The sequence below is a fragment of the Diospyros lotus genome, chromosome 3 (assembly GCF_014633365.1).
Source record: "Diospyros lotus cultivar Yz01 chromosome 3, ASM1463336v1, whole genome shotgun sequence".
NCBI lineage: Eukaryota > Viridiplantae > Streptophyta > Magnoliopsida > Ericales > Ebenaceae > Diospyros > Diospyros lotus.
Window position 1 is genome coordinate 26,552,289 of NC_068340.1, and position 20,846 is coordinate 26,573,134.

Below are 20,846 nucleotides of genomic sequence, written 5' to 3' on the forward strand. Positions count from 1 at the left end.
AGAACTCATAGGGACATGATATTCACCATCTTCCACACTCAATATCCCTCCTTAACCTTTCTTCGTTTCCTTTTTTTTTTTTCCTTGTATTCTTTATTGTTTCATTTGCCACCTAATATTCTTGGGATCTTTCTTACTGCTTAATCTCACCCTTTATTCTAACAAGACAAGATGTTGCTTTAATCTAATGAGTTGACCACCTTTAAGGTTTTTGTTACATTGGAGGCAAATTGTTTTATTCTTTTAGATCCAACTATTTTTTGCATGAGCTCAAGTTGAATCATTTGATCTAGTAGGGGCTCAAATACCACTAGTTGTTTACCATGATGAATTAATTCTAACACTACACAAAATAGTATAAACAAAATGCACACATATGCAGAAGGACGGCCCTGGTGCACAGTGTTGCCCACTTTGCAAGGGTTTTTTTTTTTTTTGGGGGGGGGGGGGGGGGGTGTCTTTGTACACACCCTTATCCTTGTTTCGAATCATGCCCTTCCAGTTACAAAAGATGCACAAAATGAAGAAAATAAAAAATACAATATCTAAAAAAAATAAAGAATCTAAATACCTAGAAAACAGAATACAATATATAAACAGGATGCACTGTGTAAACAATATAGAAAAAAGGGGTAAACACGTAGAACCCTGTCAATGACCAGAACTGGATGGACCCCCCATCCTCCCTTGTTAACTGCCCAACCCCTTAGATTGCTGTATTTTCCCACAGCAACCCTCTTCCAAAAACCAGTAACCTGAATAGTCAGCCTCCAAAGCCACTTACCAAGAAGGGCTTTGTTGAAAATGCTCAACTTCCTATCCGTCTAAACTCCCTTCTGGCATTGGCAGGCAAGCTCTCTGCCATTGGTATTTGATTTATTCCTAACATCATGCAAAGTCAGTCTCTAATGTTTCTTCTAACTATTAGCAACAGACACGAAATAGTAAATGACGACATCAGCTATATAGGTAAAGAAGAAAGCGCACTCTTTGTGGATGTCAGCTTAACTCTCTTGGGAAGAATACTCTCTTCCATGAAGCCAATTTCTTCTCACACCTCTGACCTCTCAATTATTTTGTCTAAAATGTCTTTAGCCTTACCCAAATAGGTGATGGGAGATGCTCACTCTACACTTCAATGACTTAGATAAGTCATCAACTTCCTGGACAACCCTTGTGGGATGATCTTGCTTTTAGCCTAATTTATTTGCAATCCCTGTTGTGATATGATTAGTTGAGAAAGAGAGAGAGAGAGAGAGAGAGAGAGAGAGGGGGGGGGGGGGGGGGGGGACTGATGATTGTCATTTATCATCATGGGTCAACCATCTATCATGTTATAATTCAAGTTTCTGAAATCTTAATGGTAACATAAATGCATAGACCCAGTCAATCTGAAGTAAAAGTTAGCTATTTCAATTAATGTCAAAGGACATATTTTTGATATTCAAGTGAATATATTGTTCTAATGCTGGTTGCTGCAAAGCTGGATTTGAAATTTTCAGATTTGTTGTCCTCATATTTCCCTGACCCTGTTCTTTATATATAGAGTGCTACTGACTGAGTCCAGGTTGCTGGCATGAGGCAATCCGTGTTTTTTTTTTGGTTTGATGCAAGGGTCTTTCTTCATGTACAAATGCTAGACGTGATTCTTATGACATGTCATGTCTCCATGCCATTCCCATGTGACATCACTTTTTTATTGCTCTTACGGACACTCATGTGTATAATCTTTACTGAAAGTGAATTCTTGTCTTTTGCCTTTTAATGCATGGTCCATGTTTGTGAGGTTATGTCTGAAAAATGTCATTGCAAACAAATTTTATTTGCCACCTCTATCTTGATGCTAATTTATGTGTGACTGTCAGATATATCGATTATCTCTTTTTAGGAGACTATGTTGATCGTGGCCAGCACAGCTTAGAGACAATTACACTTCTGTTAGCTCTGAAGGTGCTGTATTATTATTACCTTGTCTATTTGTTCTTCCATAGTGGTCAATTGAGTTAAGGAGAGCACACATTTCTCTCCTTCTTCCAACTAAGAGAAACTTTCAACTCTATCTGTCATTGTGATTAAATTTATAGGTGGAGTATCCCCACAACATACATTTAATTCGTGGGAATCATGAAGCTGCTGATATCAATGCTCTTTTTGGATTTCGAATCGAGTGTATTGAACGCATGGTAATGCATGACCTTGTGTGTTCTTGTTTTCATGTTTATCATTTACAGTTGACTTATTTTATGATGTGCTGAACAGGGCGAGAGAGATGGAATCTGGGTGTGGCATCGGATAAACAGATTGTTTAATTGGCTCCCCCTGGCTGCTCTAATTGAGAAAAAAATTATCTGTATGCATGGTGGCATTGGAAGATCAATAAATCATGTCGAACAAATTGAGAATATTCAGCGCCCAATTACAATGGAAGCGGGGTCGATAGTTCTCATGGACTTGTTGTGGTCTGTTCATGTTCATACTTTTGATGGATTTTTGTATGGATTTGTTTGTAAGGATACATGGATTTACGATTTTGTCTCCCTTCTTTTTTTTTTTTTTTTTTTTTCCGTTTTAGGTCTGATCCAACAGAAAATGATAGCGTGGAAGGATTACGACCAAATGCTAGAGGACCTGGGTTGGTTACTTTCGGGGTGTGTATTCCTGTTAATTCATCTATCTCCCTCCAGATATTTCTTCAATTGTTCCGTTGTATTTGGCATAATGGTGTTCTTTAATATGAATACCTTTTGCAGTGCTTAAAGTTTCTTGAACTGGTAGATACAACTAATTTTATAAATATGTCATGTGGCAAGAAAGTAAGAATGTTGTAGGCATCAATAAAAATAGAGATTATTAATAGGCCATATGGTAGTAGATTATTGCTATTGATGTTGGGTAAGGTTGAAGGTGGAAATCAACTGGGGCATGGTTTTCATCCTCCTTTTCATTACAGTAAGAATCACCAATCTCCATTCAATTATGTGGGGGCACAATATGTTGGACCCTCACCCTGGATCCAATCCCGCAGCCCTTGTACAAGAATCACAAGGGACTCTTAACTCATATGCTAGGTGGTAGTGATTTTTTTTAACCTAGCATGAAGCCAGAAAACTTCCATTTCGGACTTATCTTGTGGTTTACAAACTTTCTACTTAATGCGGAAGCTTTCATGTCTTACCCTAATTTGACATTTTTTTTGCTTGGTCCCTAACATGCTTCAAAACAAAGCTTCTTTGGTCTATTTGCCTGGTCAAGATCTTGTACATATTATCATATTTCATGAATCACAATCCATTGTTTCTAAGCATGTTGTCTATGAAGTCAACAAGTTATCTCTTTATAACTTTTTGGTATCTCATTATATTGTGGGCATGCCTAAATGATAATTAATGTGTCAAATCTCATTAGATTTCATCTCTAGCCTGTTTCTCTTTGGCATCTAGCCAAATATGCAAGATATGCTTATGACAATCCTTTTGAACTCTTACACTAGCCCCTCGACCTATAATTCTACATATGGCCTCAATCTCGCCTTTTAACACTTGGAGGTTCCTTTCTTAATGAACACTTTCCATTTTCTTTTTCATAAACCTGGAGCATAGCTTCTTGCTAGACCAATTCAACACCCAATTTGCTTGCTACAAGCTAAGCTTAGTTGTGATGGTAACCCGCACTTGGTCCTACAACTAAGGTCACATTATCTTTAAGGAACTCAACTAAACTCTCTATAACATATGCATCTATTTCATGGTCATTGACAAACCTTTACAATGTCACAAGTTCCTAGTCCACTTGTATATGGCTATCAGAATTACAAACCTAAAGCTGAATTTACATATCTTGGCTATGCCCATTACAACTTGTTGAGAAAGATGTGGGAAAGAAAGTTCTCTCAATCTTATTTCCCTTTGACGGGTAGAACCAAATATATATACAAACTTCCTTCATAAATTAGGAAGTTCCTAATAAGAAAGCTTTTAAATATGCCTTTGGAAACTTATACAAATTTGGAATACAACTAATGGAAAGATACTGCTAATAACAAAAAGATATAGCAACAATCAAGTCTAGAAGATACATTTTGTTTAGGAAACATGTTGGACGAGAATTTAGCAAAAAAAAGAAGAATAAGAAGTCTACATTGAAAAGGAGTAGAGAAGCTTTTATAAGACTCCGTAGTTATTAAAGATTATTCTAGGATGTTTTTAGTAGTAGATAATTGTTGTAAATAATCTGTAAATGTTATCTTTTGTATCTGTTTTTATCTCCTAATAGGAGATAGTGTTTCCTAGATTTTAGGAGTAGATGACTCAAATCCTTTCCTACTTTATAGGAAAAAGATTATGCTAGAAATTGTATATATTCTCTAAACCTCTCGGAATTAATCAAGCAAGCATTCCTGAATTTTTCCAAAGACTTGTTTCAAAACATATAAAACTAATATCAATCAATCATTAATTTAATCTTGTCCGAGAATAAGGACAAGATCTGATCTTTTATTGTTGGCACTCCCCCTCAAGATTGGGAATGAATATTGCACATCCCAATCTTGCTTATCATCCTATGGAACTCGGTTGTAGGAAGTCCTTTAGTTAGTACATCCGCTAGTTGATCACTTGAAGAGACATAAGGAGTACTAATCAAGTCACTGTTCAATTTTTCCTTTATAAAATGTTTGTCCACTTCAACATGATTTGTTCTATCATGTTGAACTAGATTGTGGGCAATGTTAATTGCTAATTTGTTATCACAATACAACTTCATACGTGATGTCCATTGAATCTTGAGACCACCTAACAATATTTTCAGCCACAGTTCACACATCCCTAGGGCCATGGATTTAAATTCAGCCTCTGCACTTGACCAAACAACTACATTCTGTTTTTTACTTCGCCATCGCCATGTCACCAAATTACCTCCTAACAAGGTACAATAGGCCGATGTTGACCTCCTGTCCACCATGAATCTTGCATAGTCAGCATCTCTGTAAGCCTCAATGGTCATGGCTTCTCCTTTCTTGAATAAAATACTTTTCCTGGGCGTTCCTTTCAAGTAGTGAAGGATCCTATACATTGCCCTTCGATGTGTGTCCCTTGAATTGTGCATAAATTAGCTAACTACACCAACCGCATAGTCTATGTCTGGCCGAGTATGAGCCAAATAAATTAGCTTCCCAACCACCCTTTACCCTTGTCAACCATATCATCTTCCAAGGCCTCCCCTAGCTTGTGATTTGGTTCAATAGGAGTTTCAGTTGCTGCCTTGCAGCCAAGCAGTCCAGTGTCATTGAGGAGATCTATTATATACTTCTGTTGTGAGATGAAAATTCCCTCTTTTGAGTGGGCCATTTCTTTCTCCAAAAAATATTTCAATCTCCCCAAATCTTTAATTTCAAATTCCCTGATCAAGCACTCATTTAGCTTACGCATGCCTTCTTCATCATTTCCAATGACAACAATGTCATCAACATACACTATAAGGACTGTCACCCCCCGGTAGCTGAGTGGTTAATTAATAGGGTATGATCCCCTTGGCTCTGCATATATCCCATGCGAAGCATCACAATTGTGAATTGCCTAAACCAAGTTTCCTCAATTTGCATACTACCTTTTCTTGTGTTGTTGGGCCATATCCTGGTGGCATCTCCATGCAAACCTGTTCCTCTAGATCTCCATGCAAAAATGCATTCTTCACATCAAATTGTTGTAATAGCTAGCCTAGGTTAGCAGCCAAAGATAGGAGAACCCTGATTGTGTTCAACTTTTCCACCAGTGCAAAAGTATCTAGGTAGTCTACCCCATACACTTGGGTATATTCCTTGGCCACCAACCTTGCCTTATACCTATTCAATGACCCATTAGATTTATACATTACTATATACGCCCACTTACAGCCTATTTGATGTTTTCCTTTAGGCAATTGCACACGTTCCCACGTTTGGCTCTTTTCTAGGGTTGCCATCTTAGCCTCCATGGCATTCTTCCAATTCTAATCCCCTATTACTTTAGAAAAGGTCTTAGGAATAGGGATTGTATGAAGATTGGTCAGGAGGGCCTTGTGGGTGGGTGACAACTTAGAATAGGAAAGAAATAGATGTAGGGGATGTTTAGTGCAGGTTCTAGTTCCCTTCCTAGGGGCAATAGGCCAATCAAGATCACTTTTAAGAATATCAAATGTGGGCTCAGTAGACTCAGCAGGGCTATCACTAGATATTAAAGGATTATCAAAGGAATTACCTGGTGATTGTTCAAAAAAAGTGGCCGAGTTGTTAGTGCTATCTGTAGTGGGATCAGGACTAGTTGTGGATGATGAGGCTTGCATAGGAGTAGGTTCTGGTCTTGTCCTTCTTGAATATACCTGCAGTGGTCTGGGAGTTTCTTGAGTAGGCTCCTCTAATGTCATACTTAGTGAATCCTTTGAAGTAGGAGATGGTGTTGAGGAGGATGATAGGCCAGGACCAAGGAGAGTAGGAGAATGATCCCCTATTAGACAAAGATAGGTTTTGTTCCCGTGTGTTAGACTGTTTAAAATAGGAATCATTTTTTGAAGAAGTTACATCTGCTGACACTGTGAGCTTCTTTGAAGGATGATGATAGCATCGGTACCATTTTTGAGTAGGAGAGTATCCAATGAACACACACTTTAGAGCACAAGGCTCTAATTTTCCCCTATTAACTGTAGGGACATGATCATAGGCTACACACCCGAATACCTTGGGGTTCCAACAACTAGTCACATGAAAATCAGGGAAGTGTTTGGTTAGCAATTGAATTGGACTATGAGGCCCAAGAGTTTTTTAGGGCAGTCTATTGATAAGGAAGGTGGATGTTTGAGTTGCTTCACCCCAATAAAGTTTAGGAACATTATAATGGAACAAGAGAGGTCGAATAACAGCTAGGAGGTGGCCATTCTTTCTTTCGACCACTCCATTCTGTTGAGGAGTGTAAGGGCAAGAAGACTTATGAATGATACCATTCTGTTGAAAGAAAACAGAGAGAGATTGATTGAAAAAATCCTTAACATTTTCTGACCTAAATCGTTTTATTCCCACCCCAAATTGATTCTTGATCATGTTGTAGAATATAGGGAACACGTTATTGACTTTAGACTTTGTTTTCAACAAATATAACCACACCGCCCTTGTACAATCATCCACAAAAATAATAAACCACCTTGCCCTAGAAATATTGGGAACATTTGATGGGCCCCCAAACATCACTATGCATTAGAGTAAAAGGAAACTCAGTTCTTTCATTAGACAGAGGAAAGGATATCCTTTTGTGTTTTGCAAATTCATACATAGCACAATGAAAATCCTTAATGTCTAGATCTTTAAATTATTCAGGAAACATCACCCTAAGAGTTAGAAAAAAGGATGACTAAGTCGGTAATGGTGTAACCACAATAGGTCTTTGTTGGACTGAGCTAAGTATGACACGAGAGGAGTACTTTCCTTCTTGTCCCGCTCACCCGGTTCTGCAAGATAGTAAAGTTCAGCCCTAGCCTTAGCAAGCCCAATCGTCCTCTTCTTACCTTGTTTTTGCAACTCATAGACGTTTGAATGAAAAATAACACTGCAATTAGTGTCCTTAATAAGTTTTTGGATAGATATGAGATTGGTAAATAGTTTAGGAACATGTAGGACATTGTCACGGCTGGTCCGTGACAGTGGTCGGCCTTCTAATTCTGATTAAATTAGAAGGCTTAAGAACAACACAAGAACAGAGAGATAAAAGGGGGATGAAGACGTTAGAAAGAGGAGGGGGGGGGGGGGAGAGAGAGAGAGAAGAGAAAGAGAGTTTGTGAAAGAGAGAGAGATTCTGAATTTAATTCATTGATACCTGTCCAAGATAGCCTTAGAGAGAATATATACTTAGCCATGGGAGGGTAGGTCCGCTGTAGCAGATCCTACTCCCTCATTCGGTTGCAACCAATCTTTTTGTCTTTTCCTAGCCACTACACGTGAGGCCTAGGGGCTAACTAATTCCCAACAGAAAATGACAGCAAGAAATCTAACAATTACAGCAGAAAAAGAAATAATCAAAAGTTACAGCAATAAGGAAATTAAGGATAGGTAAATGGAATTCCTCTCGTGATGGACATTTTTAAGGGTAAGATGTTCATTAAGAAGAATATCTCCATGGCCAGCAATAGTGGTTAGGGAACCATTTGCCAATGTAATCTTTTTGGAGCTAGGACAAGGATTATAGGTGATGAAAGAGTGAAAAAGGGATCATATGATTTAAAACTCTAGAATCTCGGACCCAAGAATTGTGGGACACAATTTCTGAAGCATGTAGGGAAAAAGAAGATAAAGAAGTACTTGTAAGGGCAAGAGAGTAGGTACCTTTCTCTGTCTTTTTGTCGTGAGATTGCAAAAAACTCCTCATCCTTTCAATCTCGACTCTGTTGAGCTCAAGAGCATCTTCTTGATTTGGATCTTTTGGTTCAGGTTGTTGGTGGTTATTAGCCATATATACCTGCCCTTGTCCTTGGTTTCATACTGGTCCTCCTTTGGGTGGTCTTCCATGAAGCTTCCAACACTTCTCTATGGTGTGCCTAAGCTTCTTAAAGTAAGTACACCATAGAGTCTCCGTCCACAACTTTCCTTTCTTCTCTAAATCCTTTACTCTGACCATTAGCTTTTAAGGATACTAGAGCAGAACTTTCCACTGGGGAAGATTCTAGCATAACTCCTCTTCTCCTCCCTTCTACATGTATAAGGGAAATCACTTCATGCAAGTCTGCCTTAGGATTTGTACCCTTATCGCGTCAAACTCTATGTTGAGACCAGCTAGGAAGTCGTATGTCCTCTCCTTCTCTACAAACTTTCTATGCAATGTAGCATCTTCACTGCACTTCATCTTCAAGCACTGGTAGTGATTCGTCTCTTGCCATGGAGTCTGCAATAGGTTTGCATACTCTGTGATAGACTTTGTACCTTGCTTGGTTGCTGCCACTTTAGTCCTTATCTAATAGATGTAGGCTGCATCACAAACCTTGGAATAAGTAAGGTTTATTGCATGCCAAATGTCCTTGGCTGTTATTAAGAACATAACCGTATCGTTGATCTCTGGAACCATGGAGTTCCAAAGACAGGCTATCACCAAGGAGTTTTGCTCATTCCATGTTGCAAATGCTAGATCCCTCTCCTTAGGACTGGTTTCTAATAAATGGCTGAGCTTTCTCTTTCCCTTTAGAAAAGTGCGGATCAGTTGAGACCACTTCAAGTAGTTCTTACCATTCAATCGGTAAACTGCTTGAAGGTTCTGCAATTCTTCTCCTGAGCTTCCATTGTTAGTCCCAACAAATGGAGTTTCTGCTGTATTGCTGGAATCAGCCAAGTCTAGTATGGGGTTTGGGGGTGGTAGACATGACGACTTGTAAAGAAGATTGAGGAAAGAAAAAAAGGCCACTGTAGTCACATGAATAATGGAAAAACTGTGACTGAGATCCTATGGCTCGATACCATGTCAAGAAAGATGTGGGAAAGAAAGTTTTCTCTCAATCTTATTCCCTTTTGACGGGTAGAACCAAATATATATACAAACTTCCTTCATAAATTAGGAAGTTCCTAATAAGAAAGCTTCCAAATATGCCTTTGGAAACTTATACAAATTTGGAATACAACAACTAATGGAAAGATACAGCTAATAACAGAAAGATATAGCAGCAATCAAATCTAGAAGATACATTCTGTTTAAGAAACATATAAAACTAATATCAACCAATCACTGATTTGATCTTGTCTGAGAATAAGGACAAGATCTGATCTTTTATTGTTGACACAACTTATTCATTGTTGTGCACAAAAAGTTCTACATAACATTTATAGTCAAAATTTCAAAAATCCTGTCAAGGAAAACATTATCTTCAAAATATTTTCTTCAAGCATTTCCTTTTGAGCATAGCCAACACTTGTCAATCTGAGGCACACATTTAAAAATATGCGGCAAACTCCTTAGCTCAGTGAAAATAATGTAAATATATACATAAATTTTCATATACACACATGCAATGCAATATACACCCATGCAATGAGTCTCATGTTTATGTATTGCCATGCTTTCGTGCATCTTACAATCAATGCAGTCATTAGATAAGATTGGCGATCAAATTTCATATAAAACCATGTAAACATGTTATCAGATAAGGTCCGTGAACCAATTCTCATATAACCCCGTGTAAATATGTCTTCAATAAGGTATGCGGATCAATTTTCATATAGGATCATGTAAACATATAAGACAACACATTGTGTGGAAGATCAAAGCAGTAGCATGAGATTCTCACCTTCAACTAGCAATCTGGCTACCTATTCTAGCTAACCTGTGTGATATGGTTACCTCAAAGCCCTAGTTCTTTAGTTGCTCAATTTTGTCAATTCTGTATTGCTTTGATAAGGAGAGATCTTCAAGAATTCCCATCAATTAGCTAGCTTAAAACTTCTCATAAACACACTGTTGTAGAATTTTCTAGCAAGAACTCAAATCTCTCTTAGATTTCCTCATTAACCAAATAAAAGAATACTTCAATATAGTGAGAAATCAAACTTACCTCTAGGGATCTACACATGCATCAAGGGTTCCTTAAAGATTGGCAAAATATCCTCTATCTCTCCCTCGTGCAAGTCTCCAAATTGCATGGGAAAATAACTACAATCTGATGGGATGAAGAGATATATATGTTTGAAGTGAAATTTCTAGCTTTTGCACATTTCATTTGTATTTTTTGCATAATAACATATGCATCCCCACTTATGCCTTTCAACCGGAAAACCTGGCAAAAAAACGGCTTTTGTTAAACTGACAGGTTTTATTTTGTGGTGATGAATTTTTGGATAAAACTCAGAACCCACTAAACCCAAATATACCACCAGTCTGATATGCAGGTTGAGCCAATCAAGTGCTAATAATGTAATTTTTTATTGACTTACATTGTTAATATTGTTTTTACATCTATTTAAGGTGGTGCTTTTGTCTTTTAGGTTGATCAGTTTTTTCAATTTTTTGAATGCTCTGGAATTTGTTTTTTTTTTTTTTTTTTGTATTCATGGTGGTTGATGTCAGGATGACATGTTGAAATATCTTATCAATCTTTTTATATCCGGGGATGAAGTTATTTATCAATTTCTAGTTTTCATGGCTTTTGCATGCATCTCTCTGCTGAAATGTTTTTCTTCAGCCTGATCGTGTAATGGAATTCTGCAACAACAATGATCTTCAATTGATTGTGCGTGCACACGAATGTGTTATGGATGGGTTTGAGCGTTTTGCACAGGGGCATCTAATTACTCTTTTCTCAGCCACCAATTACTGTGGTGTGTTTCTAGTCCTGACCTCCTGAGCTTTTTATCATAGCTGTTGATTTAGCATTTCTTAAGTGCAGTATTCTCTGGTTCTAGGTACTGCAAATAATGCAGGTGCAATCTTAGTTTTGGGTAGAGACCTTGTAGTGGTTCCTAAACTCATTCACCCATTGCCACCTGCAATTTCATCACCAGACGCATCTCCTGATTCCCACATTGAAGATACATGGATGCAGGTAATTATGTATATACATTAAATTTGATCCATCTGGAGGAAGTCTCCGGTTTTGATTTCCCTGCAAGTTGTTATGGGATTGACATCCTATTGTGTTTTTATGAGATCAGGAGCTTAATGCAAATAGGCCACAAACACCAACCAGGGGCCGTCCTCAAGCAGCCGGTGATCGAGGTTCTCTTGCTTGGATATAGTAGTTCTTCACCTGAACATTCTGTCCTCGTACTCTTGTTGGGCTCATGCTACCGCCTAGGATTTCTGGTGTTCTGTATAGAGCATGATGCGCCATGCATATTCCAAACGAGGCGTGAAGGTTTTCTTTTAAGTGCTTGGCATCTGATGTGAGATTATTCGGTCTGACATCATGACATGAGCTCAGAGACCGAGTTGCTGGCGGAGAATGGAAAGTAGAATGCTTTATACAGTGTGCTGAAAGTAGTTCGGAGCTCCCCCAACCCCAACCCCCAAAAGTTGTAAATTTGAGCCACAGGCATGTAGGTCTGGGTATTTTGCTGATTAGTTTTTACATAATTTTTATTGCTCCATTAGGTTGTATTGCTTTTGTTTTATTTCTTCTTCATTGAGGATAACATGGGGGGTCCCTATATGTGATTGGTGAGAATATAGATAAATGTCAAAATCTTCTTAGGCATATATGAATATTCATGTATCATAGAGGTGGTGGTGCTGCAGCATCCTGTAATTCTTGTTTTTCTGCTCTGTACAATGCGACTGGTGTGTGTGCGGGTTAAAGTTACATTTTGGGCAGAGAACATCAAAGTGTTTGGGGAGGTTTTGATCCTTTTCACTTCATCTTTTCTGCATGATTTTGTTCTCTCTGAAGTGCAGTGCTTCCTAGGAAATTTGCTTGTGGAATGCAAGTTTATTATTCGCATGTAGTAGGCAACTGTGTTTTTGGAAATTCTATGGTACCCGAGAAGAATGGAGTGTGTTAACACACACACACACACACACACATTGAAATTTTATGTCTAATAGGACGGCAGGATGGGTGATTTTTCATTGAAAATAAAAGGAGATTTTGGAGATGGCCATGAATAAGCACAGCGTATAAAAGAACAAAAAGCCCCCTCTATGCTATGCAACGTGGATGGGCACTGAGGCTTGTTTGTGGCTTTGGCTTTGCCATCAGCACGCACTAAGCACATTTTATGAGGACGTCAAGAAAATTGTTATTAGCGAATATCGACGTGCTTCAATTTTAGATGGCATGGCATGGCATAGGGCTCCAAAGTGGTTATTTTTTTATTTTTTTTTTCTGGACTTCTTTGGTATAGGATAATATATGGTATTGAATCTTTTTTTTTTTTTTTGAAAATGAAAATGATTATCTATATCAATGGTTATGATATTCATTCAAACGGAGTGGGAAATGATTTTTATTTTGTGTTATTGTACCCTTAATTTGTATCTTCCCTTGTGGATTTAAAAAGTTTTTCTTGTATTGAATAACTGATTTACTAGCAAAATATGTTATGTTTGTATCTACTACTAAAATCTTATGGAAGGTGAACATTGATTTTCAAGTATTCCAAACCTAAGTAGAAATAAGATTTTGTAAATTCAAATAAAAATCACGCTCAATTCTTGTTTTCTCTTTTGTTTTGAGTGTAATTTTTCTTTCATTTTGTATGCTTTCCAAAATTTAAACAGGCGATATCATTTATTTTGTTAGGAGATATATAATTACTTTACATACAGAAATATTCTAAAGTTAATAATAATAATAAATAATAACAATAATAGTATATTTATATAGCGAAAGTAACACAGGAACATATAAATAAATAAAAATATCACGATGTCTAGAATTAGAAAGCTGATTTTTATTTCAATTGTTATATCTTTATTTAGTTGTTATTTATAATTATCTTTTAAGAATAGTTAAGTAACAATATGGAGTACTAGGGAGATAGTCGAAGTGATATAGGAATAGTTATTGGTAGTGGAAGTCTAGGTTGCATGGAAACGGAAACGGAAATGTAGAAACGGTATTTTTAAAAAAAAGTAGGAAACGGAAACGCGGGATAAATTGTAAATTTTAAAAATATAAAGATTTTTTTATAAATATAATTTTTAATATAAAAAAAATATTCAAACATAAATAACAAACATAAATTTTATAATGTATTAAAAATATATATATACATATATATATATATATACTGTTAGCTTCACATATGTATATATATATATATATTCATTGCAGACACTGTTAGGAAATATATATACATATATATATATATATACTATTAGGAAATGTATGTTGCACACACTGTTAAGGGAAGGAGAAGAAGAAGAAGAAAAATGAGAAGGAGAAATCACTAGGAGAAGGAGAAGAAGAAAAGATGGGAAAAAGAAAGGAGAAAGCAAGAGAAGAAATCGTTGGAGAAGAAGAAGAAATTGCTGGAAGAAGAAGAAAAAGAAAAGGGGGAAAAAGAAAGGAGGAAACTGCTGCGTGAAATTGCTGGAAGAAGAAGGAGAAGAAGAAAAGAGGGAAAAAGAAAGGAGGAAGTTGCTATCTACGTGCAACCTTGCTGGGTGGCTGGAAACGCGTTTCTGGCTGGAAATGCGTTTCCAGTTATGTTTCTTAAATTTCAAAATGGCCCCAAATTTTTTAAGAATTACACAAATGGCCCAAAAAATATTTCGGGCCGTTTTTCGCGTTTCCGAAATGGGAAACGGTTCGGAAACGCTGAAACGACGCTTCCGAGCCGTTTCTGTGCTTCACAGGTGGAAGTGTGGTAAATACATTATTAAAAATTTATATATAAAGTTAAATGCACACTGCCGAGATATTATAATGAATTAGCAAGAAAATTATTGAAATCTCTATATTCTCCTTCAATTTTGTCTCATTTCTACCTATTTTCTATCAGATTTTTCCTCATATTTGTCTGTTTTTCTTATTTTCTGTCTATTCTCCCATATTTCTGTCATTTTTTTTCCCTTAATTCCAATTCTATCTTCAAAGCAAACATCAAGTTAGGGCTAAATTCTTGACATTTAATTTCTCAGTCTCACATCTAACTTTTTTTTTAAGATTTTTTCCATGGCTAAAGGTTATCGGATGCTCGGAGCTTCTATGGATAGATGTGAAAAGAAATTGGACAAACTCATGATTATGATGACCAAACGTTATTAGATTAGTCTTTCAATGAAATTACTTTTTAGGGAATATTCTAATTCAATTATTTAACAAAAGAGACAAGTGGCCTTGTGATAGTTGAAGAACCATTTCTACTCAGAATAACTTGATTCTTAGAACTCCGCAAGTAAACTTGCAAGAGGATTATCTGTCAGGAGGAGGAACAAATTTTGGAAGATAATGAGTGTCCACAGGAAGAAGATGGACAACCAGCCAAAGCTATACAAGGGTCGAGGTATGTGCGGGCTGCAACAAGATGGGCTATCATGAAAGCTTGAATGGCTTAGGTGTAGTTTGGCATCTAGAATGTTTCAGTTGCTATGCTAGCAATCAACCAATTTGTGATGAGTTTTCTTTGCTTGTGACTGATCCTTATCATGAGTTTTGCTACAAGGAGTTCTATCACCCAAAATGTGATATCTACAAGCATTCCTTATCGACAAATGTGGTTGGGTTAATTAATTGAGTATGTAGAACTCCTCGTTGTTGCAGTTGTGAGCGAATGAAACCTAGGGAAATAAGATTTGTTCCCTTAGAAGATGGTCGGAAGTTCTACCTAGCTAGAGTGTATTGACTTGGCCATAGTGAAAGCTCATGAAAGTTGGCCTTTTTATTTCAATATGCAAGAAATTTATAAAGAAATTGAAGTAGACGAAGGGATGGTACGTAGAAGAAAAAGACGTTGGGGGGGGATTGAATGATGAAGAAGTAACTAGTTACTATGATATCTATCTATGGGACAAAAAATCTTTTAAAAGAGAGGGTAGTTACAACCTTTAGAGTTAAGAAGTTATTTTTATTTCAATTATTATATCTTTATTTAGTTTTTATTTATAATTATGTTTTAAGAACAATTAAGTAATAATGGTGAGGCACTGAAAATGATTTAGGAGTAATTACTACTAGTGAATGAATGATAATTGTTTTATAGATTCTATTGACAACTTATATATAAAGTTAAACCCACAATACTGAGGTATTATATATGAATTATTTTGTCCGTTCTTTTATGTTTTTGTCAATTTTTTCTCTCAATTTTAATTATATATTAAAAAAATATTTCAAGTTAGGGCTAAGATGTGACAAAACAAAACAAGACACGAATATGTATACATACACACAGGTTAAGGTGGTGGCCGCGGGATTGTGGAGGGGATGATTACGTGTAATTAAAATTTGATTAAGAAAAAAAAAAAGATTATATATAGACCACACAACACAAGAAAATGAAAGAGAAGGCTATTATCTTGAGAGAGAGAGAGAGAGAGAGAGAGGGAGAGATCAAATTTAGGCTGTGAATTGATTTTTGGGTGTACGCCACCATCCATAGAAAATGGCAACTGGCAAATAATGCAATGACAGAAGACACCACCATGTTTTGTCAACTCATGATTGAGTGTTCTTCCTCGAATGTTCATTCTAATTCTATTAATTATTATATATAATTCATTCTTTTTCTTCCTATTAATTATATATATACATGCATGTATACCACCCATGAGTTTGTTAAGGCCGTGTCATGATGAGCGAGGATATATATATATATATATATATATGGGTGATGAGAATTAACATCAAAAGGAGCAGACACATGAACATGAATGAAATCCCATTGGCTGGCTAGGAGGATCAAGAGGAGCTGCAAAAGTAAAAAGGCCAACTCCAGTACCATCATCATCATCATCATCTCCATACATGGAGCAAGAGACAGACAAGACACTCCACCAAGTCAAAGAAGATGCCAAGATCATGGAAAGCTACTCCTAATGACAGAGATTTACGAACTCACGTACGTACGTGACAACTGTTAGATCTCATTAATCCTATATATATATATATATATATAAAACCAAAGTACAAACTCTCTCTCTCTCTCGAATTCATGCTTATTTGGTTACATAATCTCTTCAATAGGTACAAGAGACAAACATATAGAGAGAGGAAAATACATATATATATTATAAGTATATAATAATTAGTTAGGTAAATGGATGACGATGAACCGAAATAAAAATAAATCAGGAGCCAGTTAGCTAGGTAGCAATGCAATAAGGCAGTTCCCATATCAAAAGTGACCTCCGAGGCTCCTTGCAGCCCTTCAACAAAGGCACCAAGTAGTCCCCTTTGTTCCCTCTCAACAGCACCATCTCTTCTTGCTCTTCATCAGCTGCTTTCTTCTTGTTCTTGTTGTTGGACACCATCACCTTGTTGCTATTGCTTCGACTCGTCATCAGGGTTGCCACTGTCTGCTGCTTGCTCCTCCAGAAGTACTCGTAGGTGTTGAAAGAGGCCGCCGCCGCAGGAGCCTGGGGCGACGGGATCAGCCTTGCCATGCGCGGCGGCCGTGGGAGCGACTGCGGCGGCAGTGGGGAGGCCCCCCCGATCTCCTCCTCCGCCTCCACCAAATTCACTTCCTTGTTGAAGTTTTTGTCTATACCCACCAGCTTCTTCATCACAATTCCAATTTCCTTTGCTCCGCGTCTGTTATTGTATTCACCTAATTTCTCCTCCGTTTCTTCTTCTTCTTCGTCTTCGTCTTCTTCTTCAGCTTCATTATCCTTTTCATACTCCTGGGATGTTTCGAACACTTCCTCAATCTCTTCAACTCCATCTACTTTCCAAGCGGTCCTTTCTAATTGTAAATAATCATGCTTTGGCTGATCATCATCATCAGAAGAGCTGCCGGAAAATGTGAGGACAAGGCGGCCGTCTTTGCGCTGTGCGTGGAAGTAGTTCTGGGAAGGAAGGGAAACGGCTTCAAGGACCAGCCGGCCATTATTGCGGTGGGATTTCATGTGAAGGGATGGCCCATCACAGCGAGGAAGGAAAGGGAGAGGAGGAGGAAAGGATTTGCTACTGGTCGAATTCCTTTTACTAGTAGGGTACAAGTTGTTGTACGTTACAACTCGCAATTCCTCTCCGTCATTCAAGGATTGCAATAATTGTTGTTGCGGTTGTGGTGGTTGTGGTTGTTGTTCTCTCTCCTCTTCCACGTCTCCGGTCTCTGAAGACGCGTAAGAGGAGAAGCCATCGGAGCCGGTCTCTGACCCAAGACTCTCGGTACAAATCTCGAGGCTCTTCTCGCTCAGAGAACTCGACGATCTCCTCACAAGTGGATGAATATATGGAGGCGGGAGGCTTGAGGAGTCCTTATCTTCCTTCTGAGACAGAATTGAGCTCCAAGTATCCAACTGTAGTGATGAATTAGGCCTGATTACAGAAAGCTCCTTCTTCTGGGACTGAATTGACCTCCAAACCTCGTCTTGTCCGGGCCTCTGATCAAGCTCTTCTTCTTGCTGTGATGATGAGGAAGATGATTCTGCGACGGAGATGGCGGCGAGTTCGGATGAAGAAATCTTCTTCATGGGGTAAAACCCATTTCGGGCAAGCCATTTCTTGGAAGACATGTCTGCAGAGAGGGTTCTCCTCAATGAAGCTGCAGCAGCTGCTTTGTTTTGTTCATCACAATCGGAGCCAAGAATTGAGACTATGCCTTGCTTCTCAGTGGCCTTTGCAACTGTACCAGACATCTTCTTTCTCCGTGCCGAAGATGTAATATCGACAGGCCAGAGAGTAGAGCAGGAACAAGTTGTTTTACTGTACAAAAGTGGGTGAATTGATGATATGTCTTAATAATTATGTAGTGTGATAGCTAGGTAACAAAATTAAATTCTACACACATGAGAGAGAGAGAGAGAGAGAGAGAGAGAGAGATTGTTAATAATTACCTCGAGAAGGAAGAGCAGCAGCATACAGTGGGATATGGATGATGAAGTCTGAGTGTGTGGTTTTGGGGGAAAGGGGAGGGGGGAGGGATGGGTATTTGTAGGAGGCCAAAAGGCATATGGGACCCTGCCTAATGCCACCAACTAATTTATGGCCTTTCCATTTCTTTCCTATTAACTTCCTCTTTATCATAACCAAATATTACATATATAAATTTATATAATTTTGTTACAAAAATATCACCATAATGTGAAGCTATTTTGATGATTATAAACTATATTTTCTTTTTTAATATAATATATGGCCAGTCAATAAGCCATCTTATTTTGTACAAAATCTTTGTTTATATGCCATTAATTAACATGCATGGTTACATATACAGGACAAATGAAAGGACAACTCTCTATGAGGTGGAAACCCTCACTTTTGCGGCCATTAGCGGTCGGTCTCCCTTTTAAATGGAGGATATATTCTATATATTTATAGTTCCCTTCTATTACCATGCATGCCAAATAAACAGAAAAGAAAAGAAAAAAGGGTACACCCCGTAAAGTAATGTGAAAGAAAATATTGAGAAGAAAAAGAACCAGTACTAGATCATACATTCTTGGCACAAATTCCAAGTTATAACGTGAACTGTACCACATAGTCTAGCTTAGAACTTGCAACCCAACAACATCTATGTTTCCAAAGCGTTCAGGTCACTGCCTCGATACTGTTTTGTTTTTTCTTTCTTTTCCTAAATTACTGTTTTTCTTTTATTTATGTATATATCTATGGATCTAATAAATAAATATGAGCTTGTATAGCAAGAAAATGAGGTCAGACTCACCCTAGCTAGTTTTACAGCGAGCAAGTTATTAATTAATCAACTGGGAGAGGTTTCGACTGGATGAAAATGATTTATGCAGAAAGCAAAGGAATCACTTTAAGAGGCCACTATGATTGGGTGGCGAAAAATCCTCCATCACCAAGAATTTCCAGAAAGAATCGCCATTTATATATAAATATATGTAAGTGTATATGCCTCGTTTATCATTATTAACACTATTATTGTTTATAATAATGTAAAAAAAAATACTGAGGAATAATGTGCGTGGAAACAATGGGAAGCGTCACTTCGATCCATACAATTTACGGGACCCCCATTCCCTTGTATACATTTGTGAAACAGCTGCCTTTACGTCGTCTTCTCATTTCTAAAAGTTCGTGACGTTGATCACTACTTATATTTCAAACATTAATTGTTTGCGTTTGCTGATTGGTTATCTATATATATATATATATACACAGAGAGTGAGAGAGAGAGAGAGAGAGAAGACCCACTTCAGTTTGCTTTGGCTAAAGCAGAACCGAGGAAGGGCAAAGAGGAAATTGGATGCCCCTTGTCTGCCTATATATATAAAGCGAAGCAAAACCACTCAATCTCCAAAGTCTTATCTACTATCTAGCTAGCTAGCTCTATTTATTTAGCCGTTCAAAGCTAGCTTCGCCTATTTGACTCGAACCACTCATTTTGGGTCAACCCGGCCTATAGCCTGTATAATTTTTGCAATACAACTTTGGACTAGATCGTACCAAAAATTTTAATTCCCTGCAGATGAAATTATAATTAATAAACTCTGGTCATCAACAAGTGAACTACAACTTGTTATATATCCAAGGAGTGCTTACACACACATATAGTTTCTTGAGTAACTGTTTGTTTAGGGTTGAATTCCCTTATTTTCCTTATTAGTTTCGAAATCTTAATTTTTATTGGTTTTGCAAGTGTTTGCCGGTTTTCATTCTGTACAAGAAGAGAAGGTTGTTTGTTAATAAAAATTTCCTCTAAATTAATGAAAAGAGACACAGATTGTTACTATATATAGAGTGAATCAGAACCGGCCGTGAGAAAGAATAGATCGATTAGATTATATATATATGTATATGTATATATACATAGCTAATCTGATCCATGTTTATGGTGAATTTTTAAATGAGAGGTGGTGGAGTTTTGAGCGTTAATTAATTAACCCTTAACAATGCTAGAACTTGGAATAATTGGGATATGAATTTAATGGTGATGTCTCTTAGGTATATGTACATATATATATATATATATGCTTGCCTGCATAGGTCAGCTGAGTCTCATTGGGTAAGATGGAATAACCATATATTCTAGACAATTTTAATAATGAAGTGAATAATCAACAAATGTTTAGACTTGCTTGATTAAGAATTTTAAAATAGGATTTTTAGGAAATTCCCACTACACCTGGAGTCGGTGTTGACTTCACTAACCCAAAAAAGATGACATAGAGGAGGATCAATGTACCGTTAAAAAGTTAAGGTTGACTAATATATATCATTATCATTAATAATATTGTTATTGGATTGGACTTTCGGTGGCACCCAAGAGTGCTGATTAT

The 20,846-nt window shown here is 37.3% G+C and overlaps 2 protein-coding genes across 4 annotated transcripts in view; one reads left to right on the plus strand and one right to left on the minus strand.

The window, feature by feature from the left end:
• The window catches only part of LOC127796308 (serine/threonine-protein phosphatase BSL3), a 34,028-nt gene extending 21,680 nt beyond the window's left edge, over positions 1-12,348 (plus strand). For all 3 annotated transcript variants that reach the window (XM_052328389.1, XM_052328390.1, XM_052328391.1), the window contains 7 exons: positions 1,866-1,950; positions 2,085-2,183; positions 2,260-2,459; positions 2,573-2,648; positions 11,182-11,317; positions 11,402-11,541; positions 11,651-12,348. In XM_052328389.1, the coding sequence (XP_052184349.1) occupies positions 1,866-1,950; positions 2,085-2,183; positions 2,260-2,459; positions 2,573-2,648; positions 11,182-11,317; positions 11,402-11,541; positions 11,651-11,734 (820 nt within the window). In that variant the 3' untranslated portion in view covers positions 11,735-12,348. The remainder of the gene's footprint in view (positions 1-1,865; positions 1,951-2,084; positions 2,184-2,259; positions 2,460-2,572; positions 2,649-11,181; positions 11,318-11,401; positions 11,542-11,650) is intronic.
• Positions 12,349-16,362: 4,014 nt separating this feature from the next.
• On the minus strand, positions 16,363-18,516 carry LOC127796498 (protein FAF-like, chloroplastic). The gene is made up of 2 exons (XM_052328656.1): positions 18,438-18,516; positions 16,363-18,306 (listed from the first exon to the last, which is right to left on the minus strand). The coding sequence occupies exon 2, from the start codon at positions 18,237-18,239 to the stop codon at positions 16,743-16,745; it is 1,497 nt and encodes a 498-aa protein (XP_052184616.1). The 5' UTR covers positions 18,240-18,306; positions 18,438-18,516; the 3' UTR covers positions 16,363-16,742.
• Between the last annotated feature and the right edge of the window lie 2,330 nt (positions 18,517-20,846).